The 25,721-nt window shown below is 47.8% G+C and overlaps 2 protein-coding genes across 3 annotated transcripts in view; both read right to left on the bottom strand.

The window, feature by feature from the left end:
- MUC4 (mucin 4, cell surface associated) overlaps positions 1–15,019 on the bottom strand; it is a 28,747-nt gene extending 13,728 nt beyond the window's left edge. The window contains exons 1-12 of one of the 2 annotated variants that reach the window (XM_053672820.1): positions 14,671–15,019; positions 11,042–11,170; positions 10,527–10,679; positions 9,075–9,208; positions 8,133–8,297; positions 7,197–7,355; positions 6,013–6,143; positions 4,279–4,367; positions 2,282–2,461; positions 1,976–2,101; positions 1,060–1,179; positions 457–665 (exon numbers count right to left, since the gene is read on the bottom strand). In XM_053672820.1, coding sequence (XP_053528795.1) covers positions 457–665; positions 1,060–1,179; positions 1,976–2,101; positions 2,282–2,461; positions 4,279–4,367; positions 6,013–6,143; positions 7,197–7,355; positions 8,133–8,297; positions 9,075–9,208; positions 10,527–10,679; positions 11,042–11,170; positions 14,671–14,761 — 1,686 coding nt within the window. In that variant the 5' untranslated portion in view covers positions 14,762–15,019. Of the gene's footprint in view, positions 1–456; positions 666–1,059; positions 1,180–1,975; positions 2,102–2,281; positions 2,462–4,278; positions 4,368–6,012; positions 6,144–7,196; positions 7,356–8,132; positions 8,298–9,074; positions 9,209–10,526; positions 10,687–11,041; positions 11,171–14,670 lie in introns of those variants that run through there. The other variant, XM_037131833.2, reaches the window with a different exon arrangement.
- Positions 15,001–15,895, bottom strand: LOC128628509 (mucin-4-like). The gene is made up of 2 exons (XM_053672841.1): positions 15,049–15,895; positions 15,001–15,014 (listed from the first exon to the last, which is right to left on the bottom strand). The coding sequence occupies exons 1-2, from the start codon at positions 15,893–15,895 to the stop codon at positions 15,001–15,003; spliced, it is 861 nt and encodes a 286-aa protein (XP_053528816.1).
- Between the last annotated feature and the right edge of the window lie 9,826 nt (positions 15,896–25,721).

The raw sequence follows: 25,721 nt of genomic DNA, 5'->3' as shown, positions 1-25,721 counted from the left end.
CCCAGAGGCTGAGAAAGGAGGCTGCAAAAAGCTTAGAACCTGAGCCCTGGGCAAAGATGAAGGTGATAAAAAGTGTGATGATGAGGTTTTTCTACCTAGTATCTACAGAGTGCTTAGTGTTCTGAGCTAGGCACATTTCTTAGATCATCTCACAACAGCCCCGGGGGTAGGTAATATTATTATCCCTATATTTCTGTAAGAAAACTAAGGCACTTGGGGTTAAGTTATCTCTTTAATCACATAGTTGGTGCAGTCTGGACTCTAATCTTGTGTCTCCGGGGTTGACTCTCAAACTACACACTGGTAGGAGGCATCCTCCCTACTTCCCGCCCCCTTTCCTTCTTCCTTCTCTTTCTCCTCCTGGGCCTTGATCTCCAGCTGAAGGTTCCAGAGGACTCTCTAGTGGGTGGTGGCCGGGGGCAGGGATGTGTGTCTAACACCCTCGGCCTCTCTCACCGTGATGGGATCCAGGCTGCTGGTGTTGTACTGAGCAGCAAAGGCAATGAAGTTGGTAGCCTGGGCTGAACCAGTCTGGGCAGTGCGTCCCTGAAGCAGGAAGGAGGAGTTTCCATCCCTGGCCCGGACTAGCAGGAAGTCCCCGAGCCCATTGAAGGTATAATTGGCACCATCCAAGGTGGTGATGTGGGGGTCCCCAAACATCCAGGCTGGAAAAAGGAGAGACCACATTGGCAAGGCAGACAAGGGAAAGGTCCGAGGTTCCCCACTGCCCCCAGGCAGGGCGTGTGCTCAGGAAGACTGAAGCCTGGGGAGGTGTCCAGCATGGCTTCTAGAATCCTCCCTGGAAGCCCTCTTGCATTTTTGTGCCCCATCCCTAGCTATGTCTGCTCATTAACTCCCACCCCCCCATTCCCACGCCTTCCCCAATACCATGTACAAAATCCCCCTGTTTGCTGTCCACTAAACACCAGAATCATCGTCACCTTCCCTTGTGGCCACAGCCCTGACCCAGGAATCTAGTTCTGCCCTGGTCCAGGCCCCAGAGGCTACCCTTCCCCGGACATCGGTTCCAGGGCAGGCCCCAGCAGCCTCACGCCTCACCGGGCCTTGGGGGCTGGTACCAAGCACAGCTGATGCGGGGCTGCCTTTGGTGGTACAGGGCGCAGAAGGAGGAATGGTCAGTCCTGTGGCAGCACCAGTCCTGCAGCTCCACTTCTTGCTCTGTGGAGAAGAGCAGCATGTAGAGAAGTGTGGGGGTGGGATGGGGGTGGGACGGGATGTGGAGGACCTGCAGAACCCAGATGGAAGGTTCATGGGGCAAGGTGAGATGTGTGGCAGGGGGATGCTTTGGGAATCAGGAGTACCTCTGCACAGATCCCACCCTGCTCAATAACTTTAGGCCATCGACCAGTGACTGTTTCCCTTGTAGGCTTGTTGCAGCCAAGCCCCCAGGTGTGCCAGCACAGGGTCAGAGATAAAGATCTTTCTTTCTTGAAGGGTGGGGTGCTGAGTTAAAAATGCTGCAGTGGGAGGGCACGGCTGATGGTCTGGGACTGTGGAGGCTGCTTCAATTACAGGGAGGAGGGGGAGGACACCTTTTACCTGCCCCCTGTGCCCCCTAGCTCCTTTGAAGAGTCAGTCTCTGAGGTAGATGATTCCATGTCTTCCCCTGGACAGCCTGCTAATATGGGTCCAGAGGAACAGGGTCAGACTAGACTCCTCTCCTTCCCTAGAAGGATGACTGCACTCTGAGCTGGGGCTATGGAGTCAAATGGAGGTGGGGCAGGCATTCAATCATGACCCCCTAAGATGTCAGCTGGAAGGGATGTTAGGAGCTGCCTGAAGTTATAAGATCAGGAAATTGAGGGCCAGTGAGGGGATGGAACTTGGAGGGAATGGGGACAAAAGGCATCATTCTGTGGGTCCCATTGTTTAGTGTGAATTCCAGGGCTGCTTCCTGACAGAGAAGAGCAGAGAGCTCCAAAGGAAGGGTTCAGATCTCTGTGGACACACATACCAAGCTGCCAAAGACTCTGCACTCTCCAGCCTTGGAGAAGCTCTCCCCATGGCCCGTAGCTGCAACACACGCCCCCACGCCAGGAGGAGAAGCTGCACAGCTGCCTGCTGCCGAGGCCCCACCAGCCTGCAACAAGTCCAGAGATACTCAGGCCCAGAATGCCAGGATTGGGCAGTGGGGGAGCGGTGGGGGGGGTGGTGTGGCGTGAGGTTCTGTGGAGGGACAGGTTAGGTGTGACCAGAGGGATGGCGGGTAGGCTTGTGGGAGATAATGGAGATGCCTCAAGAGACTGGAAGGAGGTGTTACCTATGTGGATGGGCTGGAACCGTAAGTCCCACAGTCCCTGCTGCCAAGAGCAAGGGCAGGAGATGTGGTCCCAGCCCAAGCTGGAAAACTGAGGTTGTCTCTTCAACCGCTGCAGGCACCTGAGACGGTAGTTGGGTCTTTCTCTACTGTGTAGCGTATAGACCTGTAGCCCTCTGAGGCCTGAGGAACAAAGGAAGAAGGGGTTATCCCAGGACTTTGGACCATAGGTTCTGCTCTAGCTTTAGGGAAAACCAAAACTCAGAAGCGTGCCCTCTGTGTGCCACTTTTCCCCTCTGGATAGCTCTTCCATGGAGGGGACCCAATTCAGATTGGCAGCAATTCCTCCCCAAAGACTCCATTTGATGTGACCTCCAAAAGCCCTCAAAGCTTGGATCTTTGGGCAAAACCCAGAGATGAGGATTGGGCAAGGAGGCCTCACATATACTCAACTCAGAGCCAAATCCTGGCGCTGACCTTCAGTTCATCCCATCCTCTACTCTTTTGTCTGTCCCTGTAAGCTTTAGCACCTTCCAATGCCCCCCAAACCAGCTCCTGCACATGCACCCTGTATATCAGCGAATGATCCACCAGCCACTAGCCACCTGCTCAGACACTTGGCTTTCACCCTTGACCCCTGGTTCCCCAGCCCAGACATGTCAGTGGCCAAAGCAGGCAGGGAAGAGGCCAGTGCTCAGAGGCCAGCTGGGGAGCCACAAAGAAGTTGGCATGTTGACACTGGGACTTGCTCCAACACCACAAGGCTGTGCCCAGATACCATCCTTGGAAGGGGGAAGTAAGTGGGAGAAGAAACCCTGGTGGGCAGTTTGAACTGAAATAGACCTTCAATTAATTGTAAATTACATACTGCCCACCCCAGCTGCCATGAGTGAGAAGTGGGGCTCCAGAGTCCAGTAAGATATGATAGGACATTAGATCTTTACCCTGTACTCACACATAAGAAGTAACTATCAAAATAATTACAATTTGTCAAGGCTTTGAAAAGAATAATCATTGTTTGATTATCTGTTCATGTATCTTCTCCACAATCACCTGGTATCAGGGAAAACATCAGATACTCTCTCCAAAACACACACACACACGCACACACACACGCACACGCGCACGCGCACACACACACACACACACACACACACACACACACCCATCTCTCTATTGTAGTGCACCCCTTAGGTCACAAGTCCATGCATCTTGATAGAAGGGCCCTAATCCAACTGGACAGCATTCTCCACAAGATGGCGCTCATGATTTGACTTAGCTTCTGTTTACCGAAAGTTCTTGCCACAGAACAAACAGAACCAGATTTATGCTTCACAATTTACATGGCTGATTTCTAATGCTAAAATGTTCTTTGTTCTTTCTCATTTTGTAAATGATACTTTCTTTCCCTTTGGGGCCTCCAGATAGTACACTGAGTCATGAAGGAAGCGCAATGGGCTTCTTCCTGACACTAAAGTACTAGCCTTCTTTACCAGAATGAGAGTTCTTTGAGAGCAAACATAGTCAGTCTTTTCCCTCTTGTTTCATATTCTTGGTTCTCACACAGTGTCCAGCACGTAGCAGGTGCTCAGTTAAATAATGACTAAATGAACGTCGGACCTCTTCCTCTGTAGATTCCCTTAAGGAATCTCATGTGGATTCACATTCCATTTCTGGGACAGGACACTTGGAGTATTGTCCCAACTACCCCATTCACATTCTTATACCCTGCCATATCCCTGTCCTCTCTTCCAGAATTTGGACCCCCCACTGAGAGACCTTCTTGGTTTGGCTCATCCCAGGAAGGAGACAAAGTTCCAGCCGGGCTACCGGCTGCTCCCTGGGCAGTGCCAAGGGCTTATTACATCTGTGGGAGGTTGGTTTATACTGGGGACACCTGCAGAATGGTGGACATGCCCCTCTAGGACTGTCATGGCCCACAATGCAGAGGACAGAAGAGGATTTGTCTAGCTCAAGTGTGATTAGGTGGCACTTTTTACCTGAGTTGGAATTCAGAAATTGGTCTGGACGATACCTCTCCCACGCTGGCTGGAATGTCAGCGGGCTGTTTTTATAATAACCATCTCCACTGCAGGCAAAGGAAAGAATTGTAGGCCTCTGTCACACACAGTTGGCAAGTTATTCATTAGGCCAGTCAGCCGGTCAGTCACTCACTCAGTCCAACTAGTCATCAGCTATTGGCTGGTCAGGCAATTATTCAATGAGCTGGTCAGTCAGCCAGCCAGAATCACTGATTCCCACCAAGCAGGAAAGGGGAAGAGGTGGGTGGGGAGACTAATTCATTCCACATCTGATCAGTAACACACCAGAAACTGGTTATGAGGCAGGGGTGTGAAAACATCAGAGTTCAGGCCTTCTGCAGGTTTGTTTCCCTTCAACTGGGAATCGGTGGGGACAGCATGTTGGGATAGTTAGGTTATGAGCCAGTCTCTGAAGTTAGGCAGTCATGAGTTCAATTCTTGATTCCAACCCTTAGTAGTGTGGTAAACATGGGCAAGTTACTTAACTTCTTCAATTCTTAGTTTTCACATCTGTGTAAAAGACATTACAGTAGCATCTGCCTTGCAGTATTGCAAAGATAAAATGTAACATTTGTAAATCCCTCAGAACTGGGATTTACAAATCCCAGTTACCTGGTGCAATAGGGGTACCGCCCCCATGCCCCCAGGGGTGGGGTTCAAATCTCTCCACTCCAGGTAGGAGAAAATCCAGCAAGAAGCCTGCAGCCTCACTGCAGAGCAGTGGCTCCTAATCTTCTACTCTTTTCTGACACAGATGGGTGACTCACGCAGGCTTGACACCTTGGGCAAGGGGTCAGGCACACTCAGAATGGTGTGAAATTCCTAGACAGTTGTATAATTCCACTCCTTTCTCCTTCACAAACATTAAAAAAGTAAAAGCCATACAATTATAGGGACAATCCTGAACACCCTCTAAGAGAAAATCATTTGCAGCAATTACCAGTAACAAATTACATGGACGTTCACAACTGATTACACACACCAGCACTGAGAAATACCACGGTTGAGAACTGCTGTGTCAGAGACTAAGCCACCTTCACACGTAGGAACACACATCCTCCTCTACAGCTCTCTCCCTCCTGCTCTACACCTTTCCCAGTGACCCCACACCAGCTACTGATGGCCCTGGGGGAGGAGGAGTTAATTCTCCACCAGAGGCACCAGAAAGCAGGAAGGCAGATTTCGGCCTCAGCTGTTGAGTTCAAATTCCTGTTTTGTCACTTCCCAGCTCTGTGACTTTGGGCAATTACTAATCTATTTGTACCTCAGTTTCCTTATCTGTAGAATGGGTAATAAGTGGTATCTCTTTCATGGAGTTGTGATAATTAAATGAAATAATGCATGTTAAGTACTTAGTACAATACCTATTTGCTACCATTATTATGATATTTGAGAAGTTAAGAGAGGTCAGCTAACATCAGCAGAAATCCGAGAGATCAAAGCTCTGGGAATTATTATATTGCATAAGTTCTGGGGGAGGAAAGACAATGGCAGTGAATAGAGATCTTTTCATGTGAAACAGCAAGAAATAGAATCTTTTAATGGGAAGTAGCACCAGGGTGAGTCAGAAGCATCAGCGATGAGGAATCAGCCTGGTCCTGGGGTATGGGAATATGTCTGCGGCAAAAACACTGCTCTGCACCATTTCCTATTATTTGCTTAGTGCTGACAGCCCCTCCCTCCCTGTCCTACCTGGAGAAGCCCATGAGGACCCAGTTGCCTGGGTGCTGGGTCATATCCCACTGCATCCCACCACTTTGGTAGAGAAACAGGGCAAAGGATCTGCTTCCGTCTGTGGAGAGGATGGCCTGGTAGGTGCTGGTCTGGGGGTTGGTTGGAGACAAACAAAGAGGTGCCTATGAGAGAGAGCTGCAATGTCATCCCCGATGTCCCATCATTCATCCCGCACCCGTGCCTCGATGCACACACCACCTTTTCCTGGCCCACCTGGAGGAAAGGCATGGGCTTAACATGCTGACAAGTTTGGGAGAGTGTAGGACAACTTTCACTCTTGGTGTCAAAGCACCTACCATGGTAGATTTGCCTTCTTTGTGACTTCTTTGCAGGAAGGGGCCATAAGAGGCTCTGGGTTAGAAATCAGTTGGAAGACAATTCATATAAGACAGAACCAGGAACCTGAGAAATTAGCCAAGACACCAGAGAGCTGGGAGAGGCCTATGTAGCTTCCTCAGGGACATTTAAGAACATTGTGCAAATGTCCCCTCAACCTGAATGGTGGGGAGAACCACAGCAGGTGAGACTGGAGGTTCTCTGAAGGCAAATGCCAAGCACCGTGCTTGTATGAAGTAGGTAATCAATGAACTTGTTGAACCAGTGAAGAGACAAGTGACTTTAGACGGGACACAAGGAAGAACTTCTGACTGTAAGAGCTATGCATCCCCAGAGGGAAGACCAGGGGGTTATGTGGTGTGCCCCTTGCCATTGGAGGGCTTATGGCTGAGAGCCAGCATTCGAAGTCAGAAGAACCTTGGTTCTGGGCCTGGCTTTGTTATTTGCTAGCTGGCTGACCTTGTACAAGTTGCTTAACCTCTCTAAATATTATCTTTCTCATCTCTAAAATACGGATAATATTATCAGGTTGAGCCATATCAAATTGCCAATAGCCAGCTATTTTGACTTACAAAAATTCCATTTCCTAAATTTCGGCCTCCTAATATCCAGTGATCTGGGCTGCTGAGCTCACAAATGTAAAGTGTTGGGGCAGCCTGGTACATGGTAAGTGCTCAGCATCAAGGTGGGGGTGGGCAGGAGCGCTATAATCAGCAATCTGTCCTTGAGTCAGAGAGGGTTTTAGAAGACTGGCCCCTGTCTGATTTCCAGGTGCTTCACAGGGAGCTGTCCATCAGTCCACTCACCCCATAGGTCCACTGGGAAGGATAAGCAGAGGCATTGACCCATGTAACCTTTAGGGTCCACCTGGCTTTGTAGTTCCAGGTATTTGTAAACTTTTCAATCCAAGATTCCACCTGCTGGACTACAAGTGGTTTGTAGTCATCATAGAGCGTCTCATATTCCTAGGAAAGGCAGGCAGATAAGGACAAGAAAATGAGGGTCCCAGCTCAATACTCCCAAAGGACCCCAATTTCTACATGGTGATGCTGTTCACCTTAGTCTACCCACATATGGCATCCTTCCCTCCTCCAGACCTACATTTTCAGGTAGCTCCTTAGACCTTAAGATCAATTCATATTGGGCAGCAGGGAAGCCTGGGGTGTGTGGAGTGGAGAGTCAAGGCCCAGGAACCTAAGTCTTATGGACCTGAACTCGTGCATCTCTTAGCACAAATTGGCTCTGACAGCATTAACCACCTGTGCCTATTTGAACCTCCCCAGGTCCAACCGAAGGCCCCTTGAGGACAGGCATGTGTTTCTCCATCTTTGGACCTTCTCCAGTACTTTGTCTAAGGCAGGCGCACAGCCTACATTCATCTGCAGGAGCTTTTGTTACCTGCTCCCAGCAACTGGAATCATTAACCTGATCCAGGAGCTCACGCAGGGGCCCTGCTTGACTCAGGCTTGGTAGGCAAGACCCCTACAACCTTATTCTAAACTAGAACCCTGGATTGCCAACCCCCATCCCTGTCACCTGCAGACCTTCTCACGGTTGTGTCTGGGTATTCTTGAGTTTGTATAATAGTCCTGACCCGCTTCCTCCCCACTCTCATATTTAAGCACCAATCCCTGTCCAAACCAAGCCCGGCTCTGACAGCAGTAACTCGTGCACCACCTTCCACACAGCCCTTTGTCTCTCACTTCTGGGAGATTCTGCATGCCATACTTTGAAAGGCCCACCTGGTAAAATATGGTTCCCTGGTGGCTGGAGAAATCAGCATCGCCCCAGAATGGAGCCACAATGGCCAGCTGGTCCCTGTCCGTGAAGCCTCTAAGGGGAGGGTTGGGGTAGGCGAAAATCTGGTACTCTGATTCCGGGAAAATGATCTGACCATTATCTGTGAACTGGGGACAAAGGTTCTTCCAGTTAGCATTCAAGGAGGGAGGCAGAGCAGCCTAGCCACAGCTCCTCAGAAGTATGACCCCCAAGGGCCTCACTAGGTAGCACTTCAGGTGTGTCAGTAACCTCTGGAAGGTCGCGTCATCCATCCCCCTGCCTGCTGGGAGAGCCACTTTTCCTAATTCTCACCCGAATATGCTTCACCCTCAGGACATTGCTCCTGAAGTTCTTCCTAAGGTGCTAGGTTTTGTCTGGTCTCAACAGCAGCACCATCTATAGACCAGCTTGTCACAGAACAGACTCTTCTGGGTAAATCCCTTGGGCCCCATCCTGAAGCTGGTGCCACAACAGATGGGGCTAAATGACTGAAACCCTCATTCCATCACTTTCATAGAATTACAAACAATGTAAACAGCACCAAACAGTTCTTTCCCAAATGGAGCTTTCTGTTTATAAAAAGGGCCCTGAAGAAATGGTAGAGAGCTTACTGGGCCCTGGGATCTCTTTACTGTGGTAGACACTTTTGCTCATGTGGCTAGGCAAGCCTTGCCTGGCTCACTGTCTGCCTTGGCTGATGCTCTGCTATTAAATACTGTGCATGCAAACTGAGCCAGAGGCAGAGATACAGTAGGTGCCTAACAAGTGTTGCTTTCATTCTCCCTTCCTTTCCATCAGGATCATGGTCACAGTCACAGGGCCATCTTGAAGCATTGGAGAGTGAACCAGAGCCCAGGGAACACAGGTCTCAAATCCTTCTCTTTGGGCTGCAGCCAGGGACTTACATAGAGGAAATCTCGGAGAGAGGAGCCGAAAGGGAAGCCAATCTGGGGCTTGAAGAGCGGCGAGGTGAAGTCTACTCTCCTCCTGATAAACTCCTGGTCTCTAACGTGTGGCCCGTAGGGAAAGAGGGAAACACCTGGACCAAAAGAAAAAAAAAGCAGGAAGTTCTCATAGGCTCCCACTTTATTCTGGCTGACAGGGATCCCCAGAGTGTTTCCCCAGCTCCTCCTCTACCCTGTCTTCTGTTCCCCTAACTAGGAGCCATCAAGTTGTCCTCTTTCCACTTTTCCACTTGTGTTCAACCCATCTCCTCACTTTACTCTTTAAACTGATATTGTCATTCTTCCCCAGCTTGGACAAAATCAAGTCCTGCTGTCAGAATACCAACAAATTATTCTGCATCTGTTATGGTACTCATAATTGTTTTAAAGGGGGAAAGACAAAACTCCTCCAATGCAGTGCAGTTGAGTACTTGAAAGATCACTTCATAGAATGAGACATTTCCTGAGATGGTATTTCTCTGTATAAACTTGAAGATGCCCTAGAACTTGTTCTAGGACCCCCTAGAGGTCCTTGGGTGGTTTGAGAAACTCTGTCCTAAACATTTCTCAAATGAGTCTCCTTTCCATACTCACCTGGTGTTGCTTGGAATTCACAACAATCTCTACATCGCTCTCCTGGCCTGTGAATCCATCCTCTACCCCAGCCACCATAGCACCATTTGTAAATGAAAATCCAGCCACACATTCCCTGATTCCCATTATCCATAAGACTCCCTTACATCACAGCCTCGCTTCTCAATACTCTTCACCTTACTTCCAGCAACCCCCCTCCATGCTTTGGGGATCTTCTCCCCATGCTATACTGAGACTGTTTTTCACATCTATACCTTTATTCCAGCTGTTCAGGCCCTCCTGCTGGCTTGGAGTGTTCCTCTTCCCCAGCTCCTATTAATTCTTTTTAGGAAGCCTCCTTATCACCTTGAACCCACCCCCACATCCCTTAGGGGCCCTTCATTGTCTGTGCCTAATACTCTGGGTTTATTCCTGTAATTGCACCTAGTGAGGCAGCAGACCTGTCTCTTGCTGGACAGCACCTTGATCACTTCTCTATCTTCACCTCCTCCTACTCCAGTGCCATGTACAAAGCCAGCCCTCAGCACCCAGCTCTGATGCTGTCTCATTGTTCCCTGTGAGGCCCTTCTGACATGAAAGAGCAGAATCTAGGAGCAAGCAGGCTGAGACTGAGCATTCAATTACATCATCCTATAGTGAAGACATGAGGAGAAGCTTGATTTCCCATGGCCCAAAAGGAGCAGTGAAGATATCCACAGAACTTACCACAGGGGCCTTCTTTGGTAGCTCCAGTCCAGCTGCCACAACTACAAGCTCCACATCTAGCTCAATCCTCTCCATATCAGGGCAGAAAAGTCCCAGCTCTGTGGTGTCACTTACCTTTCTTGGGATTGATAGGGACTGAGGTAACTGTTGAGTGTGTGCCTGTGGATGTGCTGGGAGTTGAGGTTATAAGGGCCTGGGAAGTTGTTGAGGGTACTGATGTTGCTGTGCTTCTCTTGCTGGCTGTCCTCAGTGAGGTTGTGATTGCTCCTGGCATGGAGGGAGAGAAGACTGGAATGGGTCTTACAGTCACAGAGTAGCAGAGTCAAAAAGAGTCACAGACTTAAAGAACTGGAAGAGACAACTAGCAACCTTTCTGTCTTTCTTCTGATCATACCCAAACCACTCCCTGCAGGTAAGCAGGTGTCTGGTGGGGCAGAGAGAATGGTGACCTTGTCACCCACCACACCCCCATCCACTTCATCCTCTGTGAACCTCACCTCAGTCCTAACCAGGTTAACAATAACCTGGTATTGTTAACTCACCATCCTCTCTCAAGCACTCTTCTAGGCCAGACTGAGCAGATGGGGCCATATTGAGTAAGAGGCCAAGACACTGGGGTCCCCTCCTACCTGATGTCTCAGTCTTCACAGTGGAGCTTGAGGGTGCTGTGGATGTTGAGAAAGTGCTGATACCAGATAGAAGTGTGGGATGAACTGTGAATATGGTGGTGGAGTTCCAGGTGACTGCAGGGCCAGGGGCTGCTTGAGAGAATAAAGAATTACTGGTTGAAGTACAGAAAATTGGCATGGTCTGGGCTTTGTTCATAGAAGTAGTCAGAGAAAGCATAGCCTGTTAATGTCTGTAGTGTAGGCGATATAGTCTTAGAATACTTAGATGCTGAAGAGGTATCAGGGGTGGTCTTGATTAAAGGGTAAGTTGTATGTGTAAATGACAAAGTCAGTGTGGATCCAGCTATGCTGTTGTGATTACTCATAGAACCCATATATGTTGGCCTTGTAGTAGAGTTGGTAGTGGAGGCTACCATTTGAACAGTTGCAGGATGCTCAGGGGTGGGTGTGCTTGACTTGCTCACTGAGGATGTTGGGACTTGCATGGTATTTGTCAAGGAGTTACTGCCAGAATCTACGGTGGGAATGACCACTGTGGTCATGTTTTCATGGATGAGTGAGTTCGAGGTTGTTGTCAGAACTTCTCCACTTCTGGACAAAGTAGTGAAAGAAGAACAAGAGGCTACATCACTCAGGGTGGTAGAACTGACTGTAGTTAGCCTTTCAGTTGCCCTAAATGACAAAGTTGGCATTGTTGTTTGGGTCCTGTGGCTGCCTCTGACTGGGTTTGAGATGATTGTTGTGCTGGTCCTTCAAGGTGACAGAGTATGGGTAACAGTTTGTGGAAATGTGTGCATATTTTATGTGAATGGAACTGTGACTGTTGAGAAGGTGTTAGTCCTCTGGGGGGTGGAAGTGATAGTTCCAGATCCCTCAGTGGTTCCTGTACTTTGAATCTGAGCTATCTTGGAAATAGCTGATGTTCCCTGAGGAGAGGTGCTGGGAGAAGTTGGGGTTGACTGTCTTGTTGGTCTCCCAGTTGTTGAGACCTCAGAGATGATGGCAGAAATGGTGTTGGGGAGAATAGTCGGCATGATTCCCATGGTTCCTAGAGTAGTCTCATGACTGGTTGCAGTGGACAATTCAGTTGTAGACTGAGTTGTGTAGCTTTCCCTGGAGGAAGTTGTAGAGAAACTCTTGACCTTAACTGAGATGAATGTTTCTGGGGAAGCACTTCCTGAAGTTGTTTGGTTACGTACAGTGGAGGAAGAACCTGTAGCTATGCCCACCAAAGTGGTTTCCATCACCAAAGAGGCCATTGTGCTGGTGAGCGGTTCCCTAGTGGTCACCATGTCTTGAAACCGGTGGGTCTGGAAAATGGCTGATGTTGTGTCAGGTGAGGTTCTGGTCACAGGAAATGTTTGATGGTCCTCCTGGGCCTGTCAGTGTAGACACTACAGAGGTGGGCTGAGGGATGGTACTTGTTATGGAAAATGACATGTCTCCTAAGGTTCCCAGGATGGTGTCAGGGCTGCTTGGAGCTGTCCACAATTCTGTGGTAGGAGCAGTGACCTGAGTTGTGTGACTTTCCCTGAAGGGTGCCGGGGTGAATGTCACTTCACCTGCATTGGATGTGTCCTGAGGAACATTTTCTGAGAATGAATGTCCAGTTGGTTTGAATGAAGAAGTTGCAGATTTGACTGTCTTGATTGTGTTTGTCATGGGAGAGACTAAACTTATGGTTTGTGATTCTTGTGTGGTCTGTGTGCCTTGAGTGTGATCTATCTGGGGAATAATTGATGATTCTTGAGGAGAAGTGGTGGTAGAGAGTGATACTAACTGCCTTGTCGGGCCTATTGTTACAGATTATTTAGATGAGTGTCTACTTGGTATGGATGAAGGAGATGCAGATTTGACTGTTTTGGTGGTTTGAGTCACACTGGAGCCTGTCCTTCTGACATGAATATCTACAGTTGTCCCTGTGCCTTGTCACCAGTGAGTCTGGGAATGTGCTATGGAAAGTGTCTCCTGAGGAGATATGCTCAAATAGGGGTATGTGGTTAGCTCTCCCCATTCACCTATTATTGAGACTTTAGAAATAACCCAGGAAATTGTGTTAGCTGTAGAAGTAGGTATGTTTTCTGTGACCAGTATAGTGGCAGCTATTGGTGTTGACAAGAGTTCTTTTTGTGACTGAGTGACATGGCTATCAATGAAAGATGAAGGAGGGTTGTTGTTTCACTGGCAGTGAATGTTTCATGAAAAAATATCTGTAAAGTATGAGCTGCTGTTATGTGGCCATCCCATTGTCTTTGTGCCTTTGTTCTGGTGGATGTGGAAAACTGTGGATAATTTTGGATTTGAAGAACTGATAGAGAGTGGCTGTTGACAGTACATCAGACTCCCATGTTGTAGAAACTTTAGAAGTGAATGAAAGAAAACTTCTAGATACAGATAGTGATGCCTCCCTGGTATTATTTACTGTAGTATACTTTGAGGTTGGTGCTGTCAACATTTCAGATGTTGACAGAACTGTGTTGCTGACACTGAAGGAAGATGAAGAAGTTGTTTTACCAAAAGAGGAGGTTGCCAGAGAAATGCTCCCAGACAGAGTATGTTCACTTGGTAAAAAGAAAGGAGTTTACGTGCCCACTACTGTGATTGCACTGAATTCAGGTTCCACAGTGGTTTCCATGACTTCAGTCCAATAGTTCTGAGAAGATGCAGGTGTGTCCTGAGTAGCTGCACTGAAGGAGGAAGCTTTGGGTTGTCCCTCTAGTCCAGTTGTCACTGATACTGCTAAGGTGACTGCACTAATACTTTTACTTGCAGGTTGTGGTATGTACATTGTGTTTCTTACAGTGGTATAGGTGGAAATTGCAGTTGTTGAAATATCTGATGATGTCAGAGATGTAATGCTGACATTGGAAATAAATAAAGTGATTGTTTGATCAGTAGTGGTACTATCCTGAGAAATGCCTTCTGTAAAAGTGTGTTCACTTGTGGAAGACAAAGGAGTGCAATTGCTGAGCTACCACTGGTTGGAGATTCCCTGTGGATCTCCATGCTCTGAGTTGTATGGTCATGAAAAAAAATACTGATGTGTACAAACTAGAGATGGTGAAAGAGGATGCTATTGCTAGTTCATTTATATCAGTGTTCTCTGAGACTCCTGAGGTGAATGGAGTGAAAGCTATAGTTAAAGAAAGTAACATGTCCTCTATATTTCCCAAAACTGGTGTGAGCTGAACAGGGGCTACCACCATTAGAGAAGTTGTTGGTGGTGTGTGGCTGATATGAGAATGGTATGTAGTGGATGTCTGACCTACATAGAATGACTCCTGAGTAACAGTGCTTCCACTGATGGGTAAGAAGGACCTGAAATGCTCATATCTGTGAGGATGATGGTTTGTGATTCTTTGGTGGTCTCATTGCTCTCCCGGTACTGACTCAGAAAACATGCAGCTGTGTCCTGACCAGAAGACTGGAGAGATGGAGCTGTTGTGTTTCTATTTACTTCAGTTCTGTCTGAGACGGCTGAGGGGAGTGCACTAAAAGTCATACTTACAAACAGTGACATATCCTCTATCCACCCAAAAGGCAGTTGTTCTGATTTGGAACTATCATCATTTCAGAAGAGAAGATATGTTTGTGCCTGTCACTACAAAGAAATGAGGTGGTAGTCTCACCTGAATAGGGCATCTCCTGAGTGACCCAAGAAGTAATATTCTTTCCACTTGGTAAGGATGAAGAGGCTGTTGTGCTCCCTCCACTGACCATGCTGGTTTCTGCTTTCCTGGAGTTGCCAGTGCTGTCCGTGAAGTGATTCTGGGAAGAAGCTGGTGTACCCTGAGTAGAGGTGCTGGAAGAGGATGCTGTTGTGTTTCCATGTCCTTGAGTTGTCTCTGAGAGTGCTGAGGTGGCTGGAGTGGAAGTTGTAGTTGCAGAGAGTGAGGTGTCCTCTGTGTTAGTAAGTGTGGTGTATGTGGAGGGTGGAACTGTCGTCCTCTCTGATGTTGTCAGCTGTGTGTCTCTGACAGTAGAATGGAATGGAGTGGTGGTTTCACCTGCATAGGGCTTCTCCTCAGTGATGTGTGAAGTAACATTGTTTCCACCTGGTGAGGATGAAGGGGCTGTTGTGCTCCCTCCAGTGACCATGCTGGTCTCTGCTTTCCTGGAGGTGCCAGTGCTGTCGGTGAAGTGGTTCTGGGAAGAAGCTGGTGTATCCTGAGTAGAGGTGCTGGAAGAGGATGCTGTTGTGTTTCCATGTCCTTGAGTTGTCTCTGAGAGTGCTGAGGTGGCTGGAGTGGAAGTTGTAGTTGCAGAGAGTGAGGTGTCCTCTGTGTTAGTAGGTGTAGTGTATGTGGAGGTTGGAACTGTCGTCCTCTCTGATGTTGTCAGCTGTGTGTCTCTCACAGTAGAATTGGATGAAATTGTGGTCTCAGGTGCATAGGGCGTCTCTGCAGTAACCAGTGAAGTAACATTGTTTCCACCTGGTGATGATGAAGGGGCTGCTGTGCTCCCTCCAGTGACGATGCTGGTCTCTGCTTTCCTGGTGGTGCCAGTGCTGTCCGTGAAGTGGGTCTGGGAAGAAGCTGGTGTACCCTGAGTTGAGGTCCTGGAAGAGGATGCTGTTGTGTTTCCGTGTCCTTGAGTTGTCTCTGAGAGTGCTGAGGTGGCTGGAGTGGAAGTTGTAGTTGCAGAGATTGAGGTGTCCTCTGTGTTAGTAAGTGTGGTGTATGTGGAGGGTGGAAGTGTCGTCCTCTCTGATGTTGTCAGCTGTGTGTCTGTGACAGTAGAATAGGATGAAGTGGTGGTTTCACTTGCATAGGGCTTCTCCTGTGTGACCTGTGAAGTAACATTGTTTCCACCTGGTGATGATGAAGGGGCTGTTGTGCTCCCTCCAGTGACCATGCTCGTCTCTGCTTTCCTGGTGGTGCCAGTGCTGTCTGTGAAGTGGGTCTGGGAAGAAGCTGGTGGATCCTGAGTGGAGGTGCTGGAAGAGGTTGCTGTTGTGTTTGCATGGCCTTGAGTTGTCTCTGAGAGTGCTGAGGTGGCTGGAGTGGAAGTTGTAGTTGCAGAGATTGAGGTGTCCTCTGTGCTAATAAGTGTGCTGTTTATTGAGGGTGGAGCTATCATCTTCTCTGATGTTGCCAGATGTGTTTGTCTGACAGTAGAATGGGATGAAGTGGTGGTTTCACCTGCATAGGACTTCTCCTGAGTGACCTGTGAAGTAACATTGTTTCCACCTGGTGATGATGAAGGGGCTGCTGTGCTCCCTCCAGTGACGATGCTGGTCTCTGCTTTCCTGGAGGTGCCAGTGCTGTCCGTGAAGTGGGTCTGGGAAGAAGCTGGTGTATCCTGAGTAGAGGAGCTGGAAGAGGATGCTGTTGTGTTTCCATGTCCTTGAGTTGTCTCTGAGAGTGCTGAGGTGGCTGGAGTGGAAGTTGTAGTTGCAGAGAGTGAGGTGTCCTCTGTGTTAGTAGGTGTGGTGTATGTGGAGGTTGGAACTGTCGTCCTCTCTGATGTTGTCAGCTGTGTGTCTCTGACAGTAGAATGGGATGAAGTGGTGGTTTCACTTGCATAGGGCTTCTCCTGTGTGACCTGTGAAGTAACATTGTTTCCACCTGGTGATGATGAAGGGGCTGTTGTGCTCCCTCCAGTGACCATGCTCGTCTCTGCTTTCCTGGTGGTGCCAGTGCTGTCTGTGAAGTGGGTCTGGGAAGAAGCTGGTGGATCCTGAGTGGAGGTGCTGGAAGAGGTTGCTGTTGTCTTTGCATGGCCTTGAGTTGTCTCTGAGAGTGCTGAGGTGGCTGGAGTGGAAGTTGTAGTTGCAGAGATTGAGGTGTCCTCTGTGCTAATAAGTGTGCTGTTTATTGAGGGTGGAGCTATCATCTTCTCTGATGTTGTCAGCTGTGTGTGTCTGACAGTAGAATGGGATGAAGTTGTGGTTTCACGTGCATAGGGCTTCTCTGGAGTGACCTGTGAAGTAACATTGTTTCCACCTGGTGATGATGAAGGGGCTGCTGTGCTCCCTCCAGTGACGAGGCTGGTCTCTGCTTTCCTGGTGGTGCCAGTGCTGTCCGTGACGTGGGTCTGGGAAGAAGCTGGTGTATCCTGAGTAGAGGTACTGAAAGAGGATGCTGTTGTGTTTCCATGTCCTTGAGTTGTCTCTGAGAGTGCTGAGGTGGCTGGAGTGGAAGTTGTAGTTGCAGAGAGTGAGGTGTCCTCTCTGTTAGTAGGTGTGGTGTATGTGGAGGGTGGAAGTGTCATCCTCTCTGATGTTGTCAGCTGTGTGTCTCTGACACTAGAAAGGGATGAAGTGGTGGTTTCACCTGCATAGGACTTCTCCTGAGTGACCTGTGAACTAACATTGTTTCCACCTGGTGATGATGAAGGGGCTATTGTGCTCCCACCAGTGACCAGGCTGGTCTCTGCTTTCCTGGTGGTGCCAGTGCTGTCGGTGAAGTGGTTCTGGGAAGAAGCTGGTGTACCCTGAGTAGAGGTGCTGGAAGAGGTTGCTGTTGTGTTTGCATGGCCTTGAGTTGTCTCTGAGAGTGCTGAGGTGGCTGGAGTGGAAGTTGTAGTTGCAGAGATTGAGGTGTCCTCTGTGCTAGTAGGTGTGGTGTTTGTGGAGGGTGGAGCTGTCATCCTCTCTGATGTTGCCAGCTGTGTTTGTCTGACACTAGAATGGGATGAAGTTGTGGTTTCAGGTGCATAGGGCTTCTCTGAGTGACCTGTGAAGTAACATTGTTTCCACCTGGTGATGATGAAGGGGCTGCTGTGCTCCCTCCAGTGACGAGGCTGGTCTCTGCTTTCCTGGTGGTGCCAGTGCTGTCCGTGACGTGGGTCTGGGAAGAAGCTGGTGTATCCTGAGTAGAGGTACTGAAAGAGGATGCTGTTGTGTTTCCATGTCCTTGAGTTGTCTCTGAGAGTGCTGAGGTGGCTGGAGTGGAAGTTGTAGTTTCAGAGAGTGAGGTGTCCTCTGTGTTAGTAGGTGTAGTGTATGTGGAGGTTGGAACTCTCGTCCTCTCTGATGTTGTCAGCTGTGTGTCTCTCACAGTAGAATGGGATGAAGTGGTGGTTTCACCTGCATGGGACTTCTCCTGAGTGACCTGTGAAGTAACATTGTTTCCACCTGGTGATGATGAAGGGGCTGCTGTGCTCCCTCCAGTGACGAGGCTGGTCTCTGCTTTCCTGGTGGTGCCAGTGCTGTCTGTGAAGTGGGTCTGGGAAGAAGCTGGTGTATCCTGAGTAGAGGAGCTGGAAGAGGATGCTGTTGTGTTTCCATGTCCTTGAGTTGTCTCTGAGAGTGCTGAGGTGGCTGGAGTGGAAGTTGTAGTTTCAGAGAGTGAGGTGTCCTCTGTGTTAGTAAGTGTGGTGTATGTGGAGGGTGGAACTGTCATCCTCTCTGATGTTGTCAGCTGTGTGTCTCTGACAGTAGAATGGGATGTAGTTGTGGTCTCAGGTGCATAGGGTGTCTTTGGAGTAACCTGTGAAGTAACATTGTTTCCACCTGGTGATGATGAAGGGGCTGTTGTGCTCCCTCCAGTGACCATGCTGGTCTCTGCTTTCCTGGAGGTGCCAGTGCTGTCCGTGACGTGGGTCTGGGAAGAAGCTGGTGTACCCTGAGTTGAGGTCCTGGAAGAGGATGCTGTTGCGTTTCCGTGTCCTTGAGTTGTCTCTGAGAGTGCTGAGGTGGCTGGAGTGGAAGTTGTAGTTGCAGAGAGTGAGGTGTCCTCTGTGTTAGTAAGTGTGGTGTATGTGGAGGGTGGAAGTGTCGTCCTCTCTGATGTTGTCAGCTGTGTGTCTCTGACAGTAGAATGGGATGAAGTGGTGGTCTCAGGTGCATAGGGTGTCTCTGCAGTAACCTGTGAAGTAACATTGTTTCCACCTGGTGAGGATGAAGGGGCTGTTGTGCTCCCTCCAGTGACCATGCTGGTCTCTGCTTTCCTGGAGGTGCCAGTGCTGTCCGTGAAGTGGGTCTGGGAAGAAGCTGGTGTACCCTGAGTAGAGGTGCTGGAAGAGGATGCTGTTGTGTTTCCATGTCCTTGAGTTGTCTCTGAGAGTGCTGAGGTGGCTGGAGTGGAAGTTGTAGTTGCAGAGAGTGAGGTGTCCTCTGTGTTAGTAGGTGTGGTGTATGTGGAGGTTGGAACTGTCGTCCTCTCTGATGTTGTCAGCTGTGTGTCTCTGACAGTAGAATGGGATGAAGTGGAGGTCTCACGTGCATAGGGCCTCTCTGGAGTAACCGGTGAAGTAACATTGTTTCCACCTGGTGAGGATGAAGGGGCTGTTGTGGTCCCTCCAGTGACCATGCTGGTCTCTGCTTTCCTGGAGGTGCCAGTGCTGTCGGTGAAGTGGTTCTGGGAAGAAGCTGGTGTATCCTGAGTAGAGGAGCTGGAAGAGGATGCTGTTGTGTTTCCATGTCCTTGAGTTGTCTCTGAGAGTGCTGAGGTGGCTGGAGTGGAAGTTGTAGTTGCAGAGAGTGAGGTGTCCTCTGTGTTAGTACGTGTGGTGTAAGTGGAAGGTGGACCTGTCATCCTCTCTGATGTTGTCAGCTGTGTGTTTCTGACAGTAGAATGGGATGAAGTGGAGGTCTCACGGGCATAGGGCCTCTCTGGAGAAACCGGTGAAGTAACATTGTTTCCACCTGGTGAGGATGAAGGGGCTGTTGTGCTCCCTCCAGTGACCGTGCTGGTCTCTGCTTTCCTGGAGGTGCCAGTGCTGTCCGTGAAGTGGTTCTGGGAAGAAGCTGGTGTATCCTGAGTAGAGGTGCTGGAAGAGGATGCTGTTGTGTTTCCATGTCCTTGAGTTGTCTCTGAGAGTGCTGAGGTGGCTGGAGTGGAAGTTGTAGTTGCAGAGAGTGAGGTGTCCTCTCTGTTAGTAGGTGTGGTGTATGTGGAGGGTGGAACTGTCGTCCTCTCTGATGTTGTCAGCTGTGTGTCTCTGACAGTAGAATGGGATGAAGTGGTGGTCTCACGTGCATAGGGCTTGTCCTGAGTAACCTGTGAAGTAACATTGTTTCCACCTGGTGAGGATGAAGGGGCTGTTGTGGTCCCTCCAGTGACCATGCTGGTCTCTGCTTTCCTGGAGGTGCCAGTGCTGTCGGTGAAGTGGTTCTGGGAAGAAGCTGGTGTATCCTGAGTAGAGGTGCTGGAAGAGGATGCTGTTGTGTTTCCATGTCCTTGGGTTGTCTCTGAGAGTGCTGAGGTGGGTGGAGTGGAAGTTGTAGTTTCAGAGAGTGAGGTGTCCTCCGTGTGTACGTGTGGGTAAGTGGAAGGGACCTGTCATCCTCTGCCTGTGTTTTGAACGTGTGCCTCTCTGGAATCGTTATCACGTGTGGTGATGGAAGGGAGGGCTGTTGTGCTCCCTCCAGTGACCATGCTGGTCTCTGCTTTCCTGGTGGTGCCAGTGCTGTCTGTGAAGTGGGTCTGGGAAGAAGCTGGTGTACCCTGAGTGGAGGTGCTGGAAGAGGATGCTGTTGTGTTTCCATGTCCTTGAGTTGTCTCTGAGAGTGCTGAGGTGGGTGGAGTGGATATTTTTGCAGAGAGTGAGGTGTCCTCTATGTTAGTCAGTGTGGTGTTTGTGGAGGGTTGGGCTTTCGTCCTCTCTGATGTTGTCAGCTGTGTGTCTCTGACAGTAGAATGGGATGAATTGGTGGTCTCACGTGCATAGGACGTCTGTGGAGTAACCTGTGAGATATCAGTGTTTCCACCTGGTGAGGAAACAGTATATTGTTTACTGTCAGTGATTGATTACTGTCATAATCAACTCTGGTTTCATTTTAATGCATTTTGGGGTGTACCCAATAACGCAAGAAAGTTATAAGGACTCAAGTTAAAAGTGAATCACTTTACTCTGGAATAATGTGGGGTTTATTTCAGGGGCATACACCTTCTCTTACATAAGATATATTGTTAATTTTATTTCATTTTACTTCCCCTGAGGACTTTCTTTGTGGCAGTCACTCTACTTACAATCCATAGCTTTTCTTTCCTATATCATTCTTTTTATTGAGAGTAAATTCTGTTAACTTTTCAGAATCATGTGTGGGACTGATCAGGATAATCTGCTTTTCCCAAACCTCCGCAAGCTTACAATTTCTCAGGGCACCACCACCTTGCAGTTCCCAGCAAAACCATGAATAGGTGAGGTGCAGCGCCCACAGACCCAGTGTCGCAAGCTGCTTTTAGAATCCCACAAAACTGTTTTTGTGTTCATTTCTTTCACAATCAGAAGGAAAAAATAGTGTAATAATAATGAACACTTAATAATGAATCCAGCCTTGATTACATTAGTCTTTAGTCCAACACAATCATAAAACATAATTAAAAAAATTTTTTATCAGAGAAAGGAGCCTAGAAAAGCAAAAGTACCTAGGTTCCATGGAAGGCATTGTGTGGCCCTCTTGCCAAATGGCCTATACAAGAGTTTAGACACATTAATAAAGATACAGATACATAAACATCAAATCATTACATTGTACATTTGAAACTAATATAACGTTATATGTCAATTATAGCTCCATTAAAAAAGGCTTAGTAGTATAAGTTCACTGATGACAATGTAATTTTTTATTTTTCACATTAGTTTTTGTACCTTGTTTTGATTTTCCGCAAAACTGTATTTACCTTCAGAAAAAGCTTATTTAAAACCAGAGCACCTGGCTGGTGTAGCTCAGTGGATTGAGCACAGGCTGCAAAAAAAAAAGTTTGCAGTTCGATTCCCAGTCAGGGCACATGCCTGGGTTGCAGGCCAGGTCCCCAGTAGGGGATGTTCCAGAGGCAGTCACACACTGATGTTTCTCTCCCTGTCTTTCTCCTTCCCTTTCCCTCTCTCTAGAAATAAATAAATAAAATCTTTTAAAATTAAAGAAAGAATATTAAATCAAGGAAAACAGATCCATTTTTCAACAGAGCTTTTTTCCGAAAGTGTCATTAGGGGAGATTTTTAAATATAATAAATATTCAGAGCATTAATAAGGTTAATATTTAGTAGAAAGTGCTTCTCTGGTGTTTGATAGTTCTGGTGCATACATTTAGGACTAAAACAATTTTCAACTACATACTCTAATTTTTTAAAAATATATTTTATTGACTTCCACCAAGATGGAGGCATAGGTGGATGTGCCGTGCCTCCTCACACAACCAAGATTAGAGAAAACTCAACATTAGCAACAGAAAACATAGCCAAAACACAGAAAATTGAACTTTTCAGAAGTCTGTTAACAACAAATTCTTCAGCCCGACCGGTAAGGGGCGAAACCAGCGTCTGGTGGAGCAGGAGTTGCACAGGAGGGCTCTGCCAGACGGAATCAGGCCCGCGGGATCCAAGCGCAGGGTTGGACCTAGTGAGCGACCGAGCGAGCCACCGGGCGAGCGACCGCCGGGGAGACAGCGGGGCAGGCGGTGCTGCGTGTTGACTGTGGTTGCCAATTTGTGCGCGTGAGGCGAGGGAGTGGGCGGTTGGACCGGCCGCGGCGGCGCATTTCTCCTTTCCACTCATAGAGGGCGGCCACTACGCGGCGATAGAGGGCGCCGCCATTTCCCCGCTCTGGCCACGCCCCCACATACAGCGTCACAACCCAGCGACCTGGGACTCCAAGGCACCGCTTCTCACACTTAAAGGGCCCGAACAGACCAAGAATGGTGCAGGAGGATCTCAGAGCCCCAGAGATAGATCTAAGTGATGAAGAAATAGCAAAACTCACAGACGCACAGTTTAAAACATTGGTCATCAGCTTCCTCACAGATCTGGTTGATTATACCGACAAATTAGACAAATATATCAAGGCTAAACTAATTGAAATGAATGGAATTGCACAGGACACCAATAGAGATGAAAAGGAAACTGGGACTCAAATCAGTGGAGTGGACCAGAAGAAAGCAAATAATGGCCAAACAGAAAGAGTCAAGGAGCAAGAATTCAAAGAAATGAGGAGAGTCTTAGGAACCCCCAGGACATCTTTAAACGCTCCAATATCTGAATTATAGGGGTACCAGAAGGGGGGAAAGGCACAGCCACCAGTGGAAAACTTATTTGAACAAATAATAAAAGGAGAATTTCCCCAATCTGGCAAAGGAAATAGACTTCCAGGAAATCCAGGAAGCTCAGAGAGTCCCAAAAAAGTTGGACCCAAGAAGGAACACACCAAGGCACATCATAATTACATTAGCCAAAATTAAAATGAAGGAGAGAATCCTAGAAGCAGCAAGAGCTAAGGGGACAGTCACCTGCAAAGGAGTCCCCATCAGACTGTCAGCAGATTTCTCAAAAGAGACCTTACAGGCAAGAAGGGGCTGGAAAGAGGTATTCCAAGTCATGAAATCTAAAGACCTACAACCAAGATTGCTCTATCCAGCAAAACTTTCATTTAGAATGGAAGGACAGATAAGGTGCTTCTCAGATAAGACCAAATTCAAGGAGTTCATTATTACCAAGCCCTTATTATATGAAATGTTAAAGGGTCTTATCTAAGAAAAAGAAGTTAAAGAAACATGAACAGTGAAAGGACAACAAGCTCACAGTTATTAACAACCACACCTAAAACGAAAGCAAACTAAAAGGACAGCTAGATCAGGAGTGGAAATATAGAAATGAAGATCTCAAGGAGGGTTAGCAACAGGGGAGTGGGAGGAGGAGATGGGGGGAGAAGGTACAGAAAATAAGTAGCATAGACAGTAGATAGAAAATAGATGGGGGGGCAAGAATAGCATGGGAAATATAGAATCTAAAGGACTTGAGACACATGGACATAAACTAAAGGGGGGTGATGGTGGGGATGGGGGGGCAGGGTGGAGGGGAATGAAGGGGGAATAGAACAACTGTAACAGCATAATCAATGCTGGGGTGGAAATCTTGTTTTCCTATTCGTGCACGTTTGGGCGGTTTGGTGGGGCCAGTGCTTGTTTTTCTCTCCTCTTCTTCTCTCTAGATATTTTTTTAAAATTTTTTTTGATTTTTTGTTAATAAATATCGGTTTTCTGAAAGGCTTTTAAAATTTTTTTATATATTTTATTGATTATGCCATTACAGTTGTCCTATTTCCCCCGTTCATTCCCTTCCACCTTGCACACCCCCTCCCCCACCATTCCCTTCCCTTTAGTTTCTGTCCACGTGTCTCCAGTTCTTTAGAATCTGTATTTCCTCTACTATTCTTGCCCCCCCCATCTATTTTCTACCTACCGTCTATGCTACTTATTCTCTGTACCTTCTTCCCCTTCTCCTCCTCCCACCCCCCTGTTGCTAACCCTCCATATGATCTTCATTTCTATGGTTCTGCTCCTGATCTAGCTGTTCTGCTTAGTTTGCTTTTGTTTTAGGTGTGGTTGTTAATAACTGTGAGTTTGCTGTCCTTTCACTGTTCATCTTTTGTATCTTATTTTTCTTAGATAAGTCCCTTTAACATTTCATAGAATAAGGGCTTGGTGATGATGAACTATTTGAATTTGATCTTATCTGAGAAGCCCTTTCTGCCCTTTCATTCTAAAGGAAAGCTCTGCTGGATAGATCAATCTTGGATGTAGGTCTTTGGATTTCATGACTTGGAATACTTCTTCCCAGCCCCTTCTTGTCTGTAAGGTCTCTTTTGAGAAATCAGCTGACAGTCTGATGGGAACGCCTTTGTAGGTGACTGTCCTCTTATCTCTTGCTGCTTCTAGGATTCTCTCCTTCATTTTAATCTTGGCTAATGTAATTCTGATGTGCCTTGGTGTGTTCCTCCTTGGGTCCAACTTCTTTGGGACTCTCTGAGCTTCCTGGATTTCCTGGAAGTCTATTTCATTTTCCAGACTGGGGAAGTTCTCCTTTATTATTTGTTTAAATAAGTGTTCCACTTGTCACTCTTCCTCTTCCCCTTCTGGTACCCTTATAATTCAGATGTTGGAATGTTTAAAGATGTTCTGAAGGTTCCTAAGCCTCTCCTCATTTTTTTGAATTCTTGTTTCTTCATTCTTTTCTGATTGGTTGTTTCTTTCTTCCTTCTGGTCCACTCCCTTAATTTGAGTCCCAGCTTCCTTTTCATCACTGTTGATTTTTTGTGCATTTCCCTTGATTTCAATTAGTTTAGCCTTCATTTGTTCATCTGATTTGTGACTAAAATTAACCAGTTCTGTGAGCATCCTGATCACCAGTGTTTTGAACTGTGCATCTGATATATTGGCTATCTCTTTGTCACTTAGAGTTATTGGCTCTGGGGCTTTGAGTTCTTCTTGGGCCATCATGTTTTGTTCTGTTCTCACCTGTTACATATGAGGGGGAGAGCCCTTGGTGTTCACCAGGGCAGGGCCGCCCAAGTCGCTGGGCTGTGACACTGTATGTGGGGGCGGGGTCAAAAAGGGTCAATATTAGTCCCCTCTGCTGCTTCCCGCCGCTGGGACCTGCGCAGTCCATCTCACTGCTCATTCCTTCACCTGGTTCATCTGCACTTGAATGTATGACCACGGTCAGCCAGCCACCTTGTGCCCTCACTGGGTCTGCCTGTCACAACCCCACACCTGGGGCCGAGTTTTCCTGCACAACCCCACTTTGCCAGTCACTGGCTCTGCCCCTCTTACTGGTCTGCGTGTGTCTCTGATTTATTACTTAGATATACCTTATATGTTGTATTGGCTGAGTAATTTTTTTTTTTTTTTAGTGGAAGGGATTTCGAAGGTTTGTTGTATTTGGACTTCCATATAGTTCTATTTTCTGTGTTTTGGCTGCATTTTTGTTACTAAAACTTGGTTGTGCGAGGAGGTAC

The sequence above is a fragment of the Artibeus jamaicensis genome, unplaced genomic scaffold (genome assembly GCF_021234435.1).
Source record: "Artibeus jamaicensis isolate MK-2021 breed Jamaican fruit bat unplaced genomic scaffold, CSHL_Jam_final contig_793, whole genome shotgun sequence".
Classification (NCBI taxonomy): Eukaryota; Metazoa; Chordata; class Mammalia; order Chiroptera; family Phyllostomidae; genus Artibeus; species Artibeus jamaicensis.
This window is presented reverse-complemented; position numbering and strand designations above follow the sequence as displayed.

Excerpts from the sequence above, each read along its gene's own strand:
- LOC128628509 (XM_053672841.1), bottom strand. The coding sequence starts at position 15,895 with ATGGTCACTGGAGGGAGCACAACAGCCCCTTCATCATCACCAGGTGGA.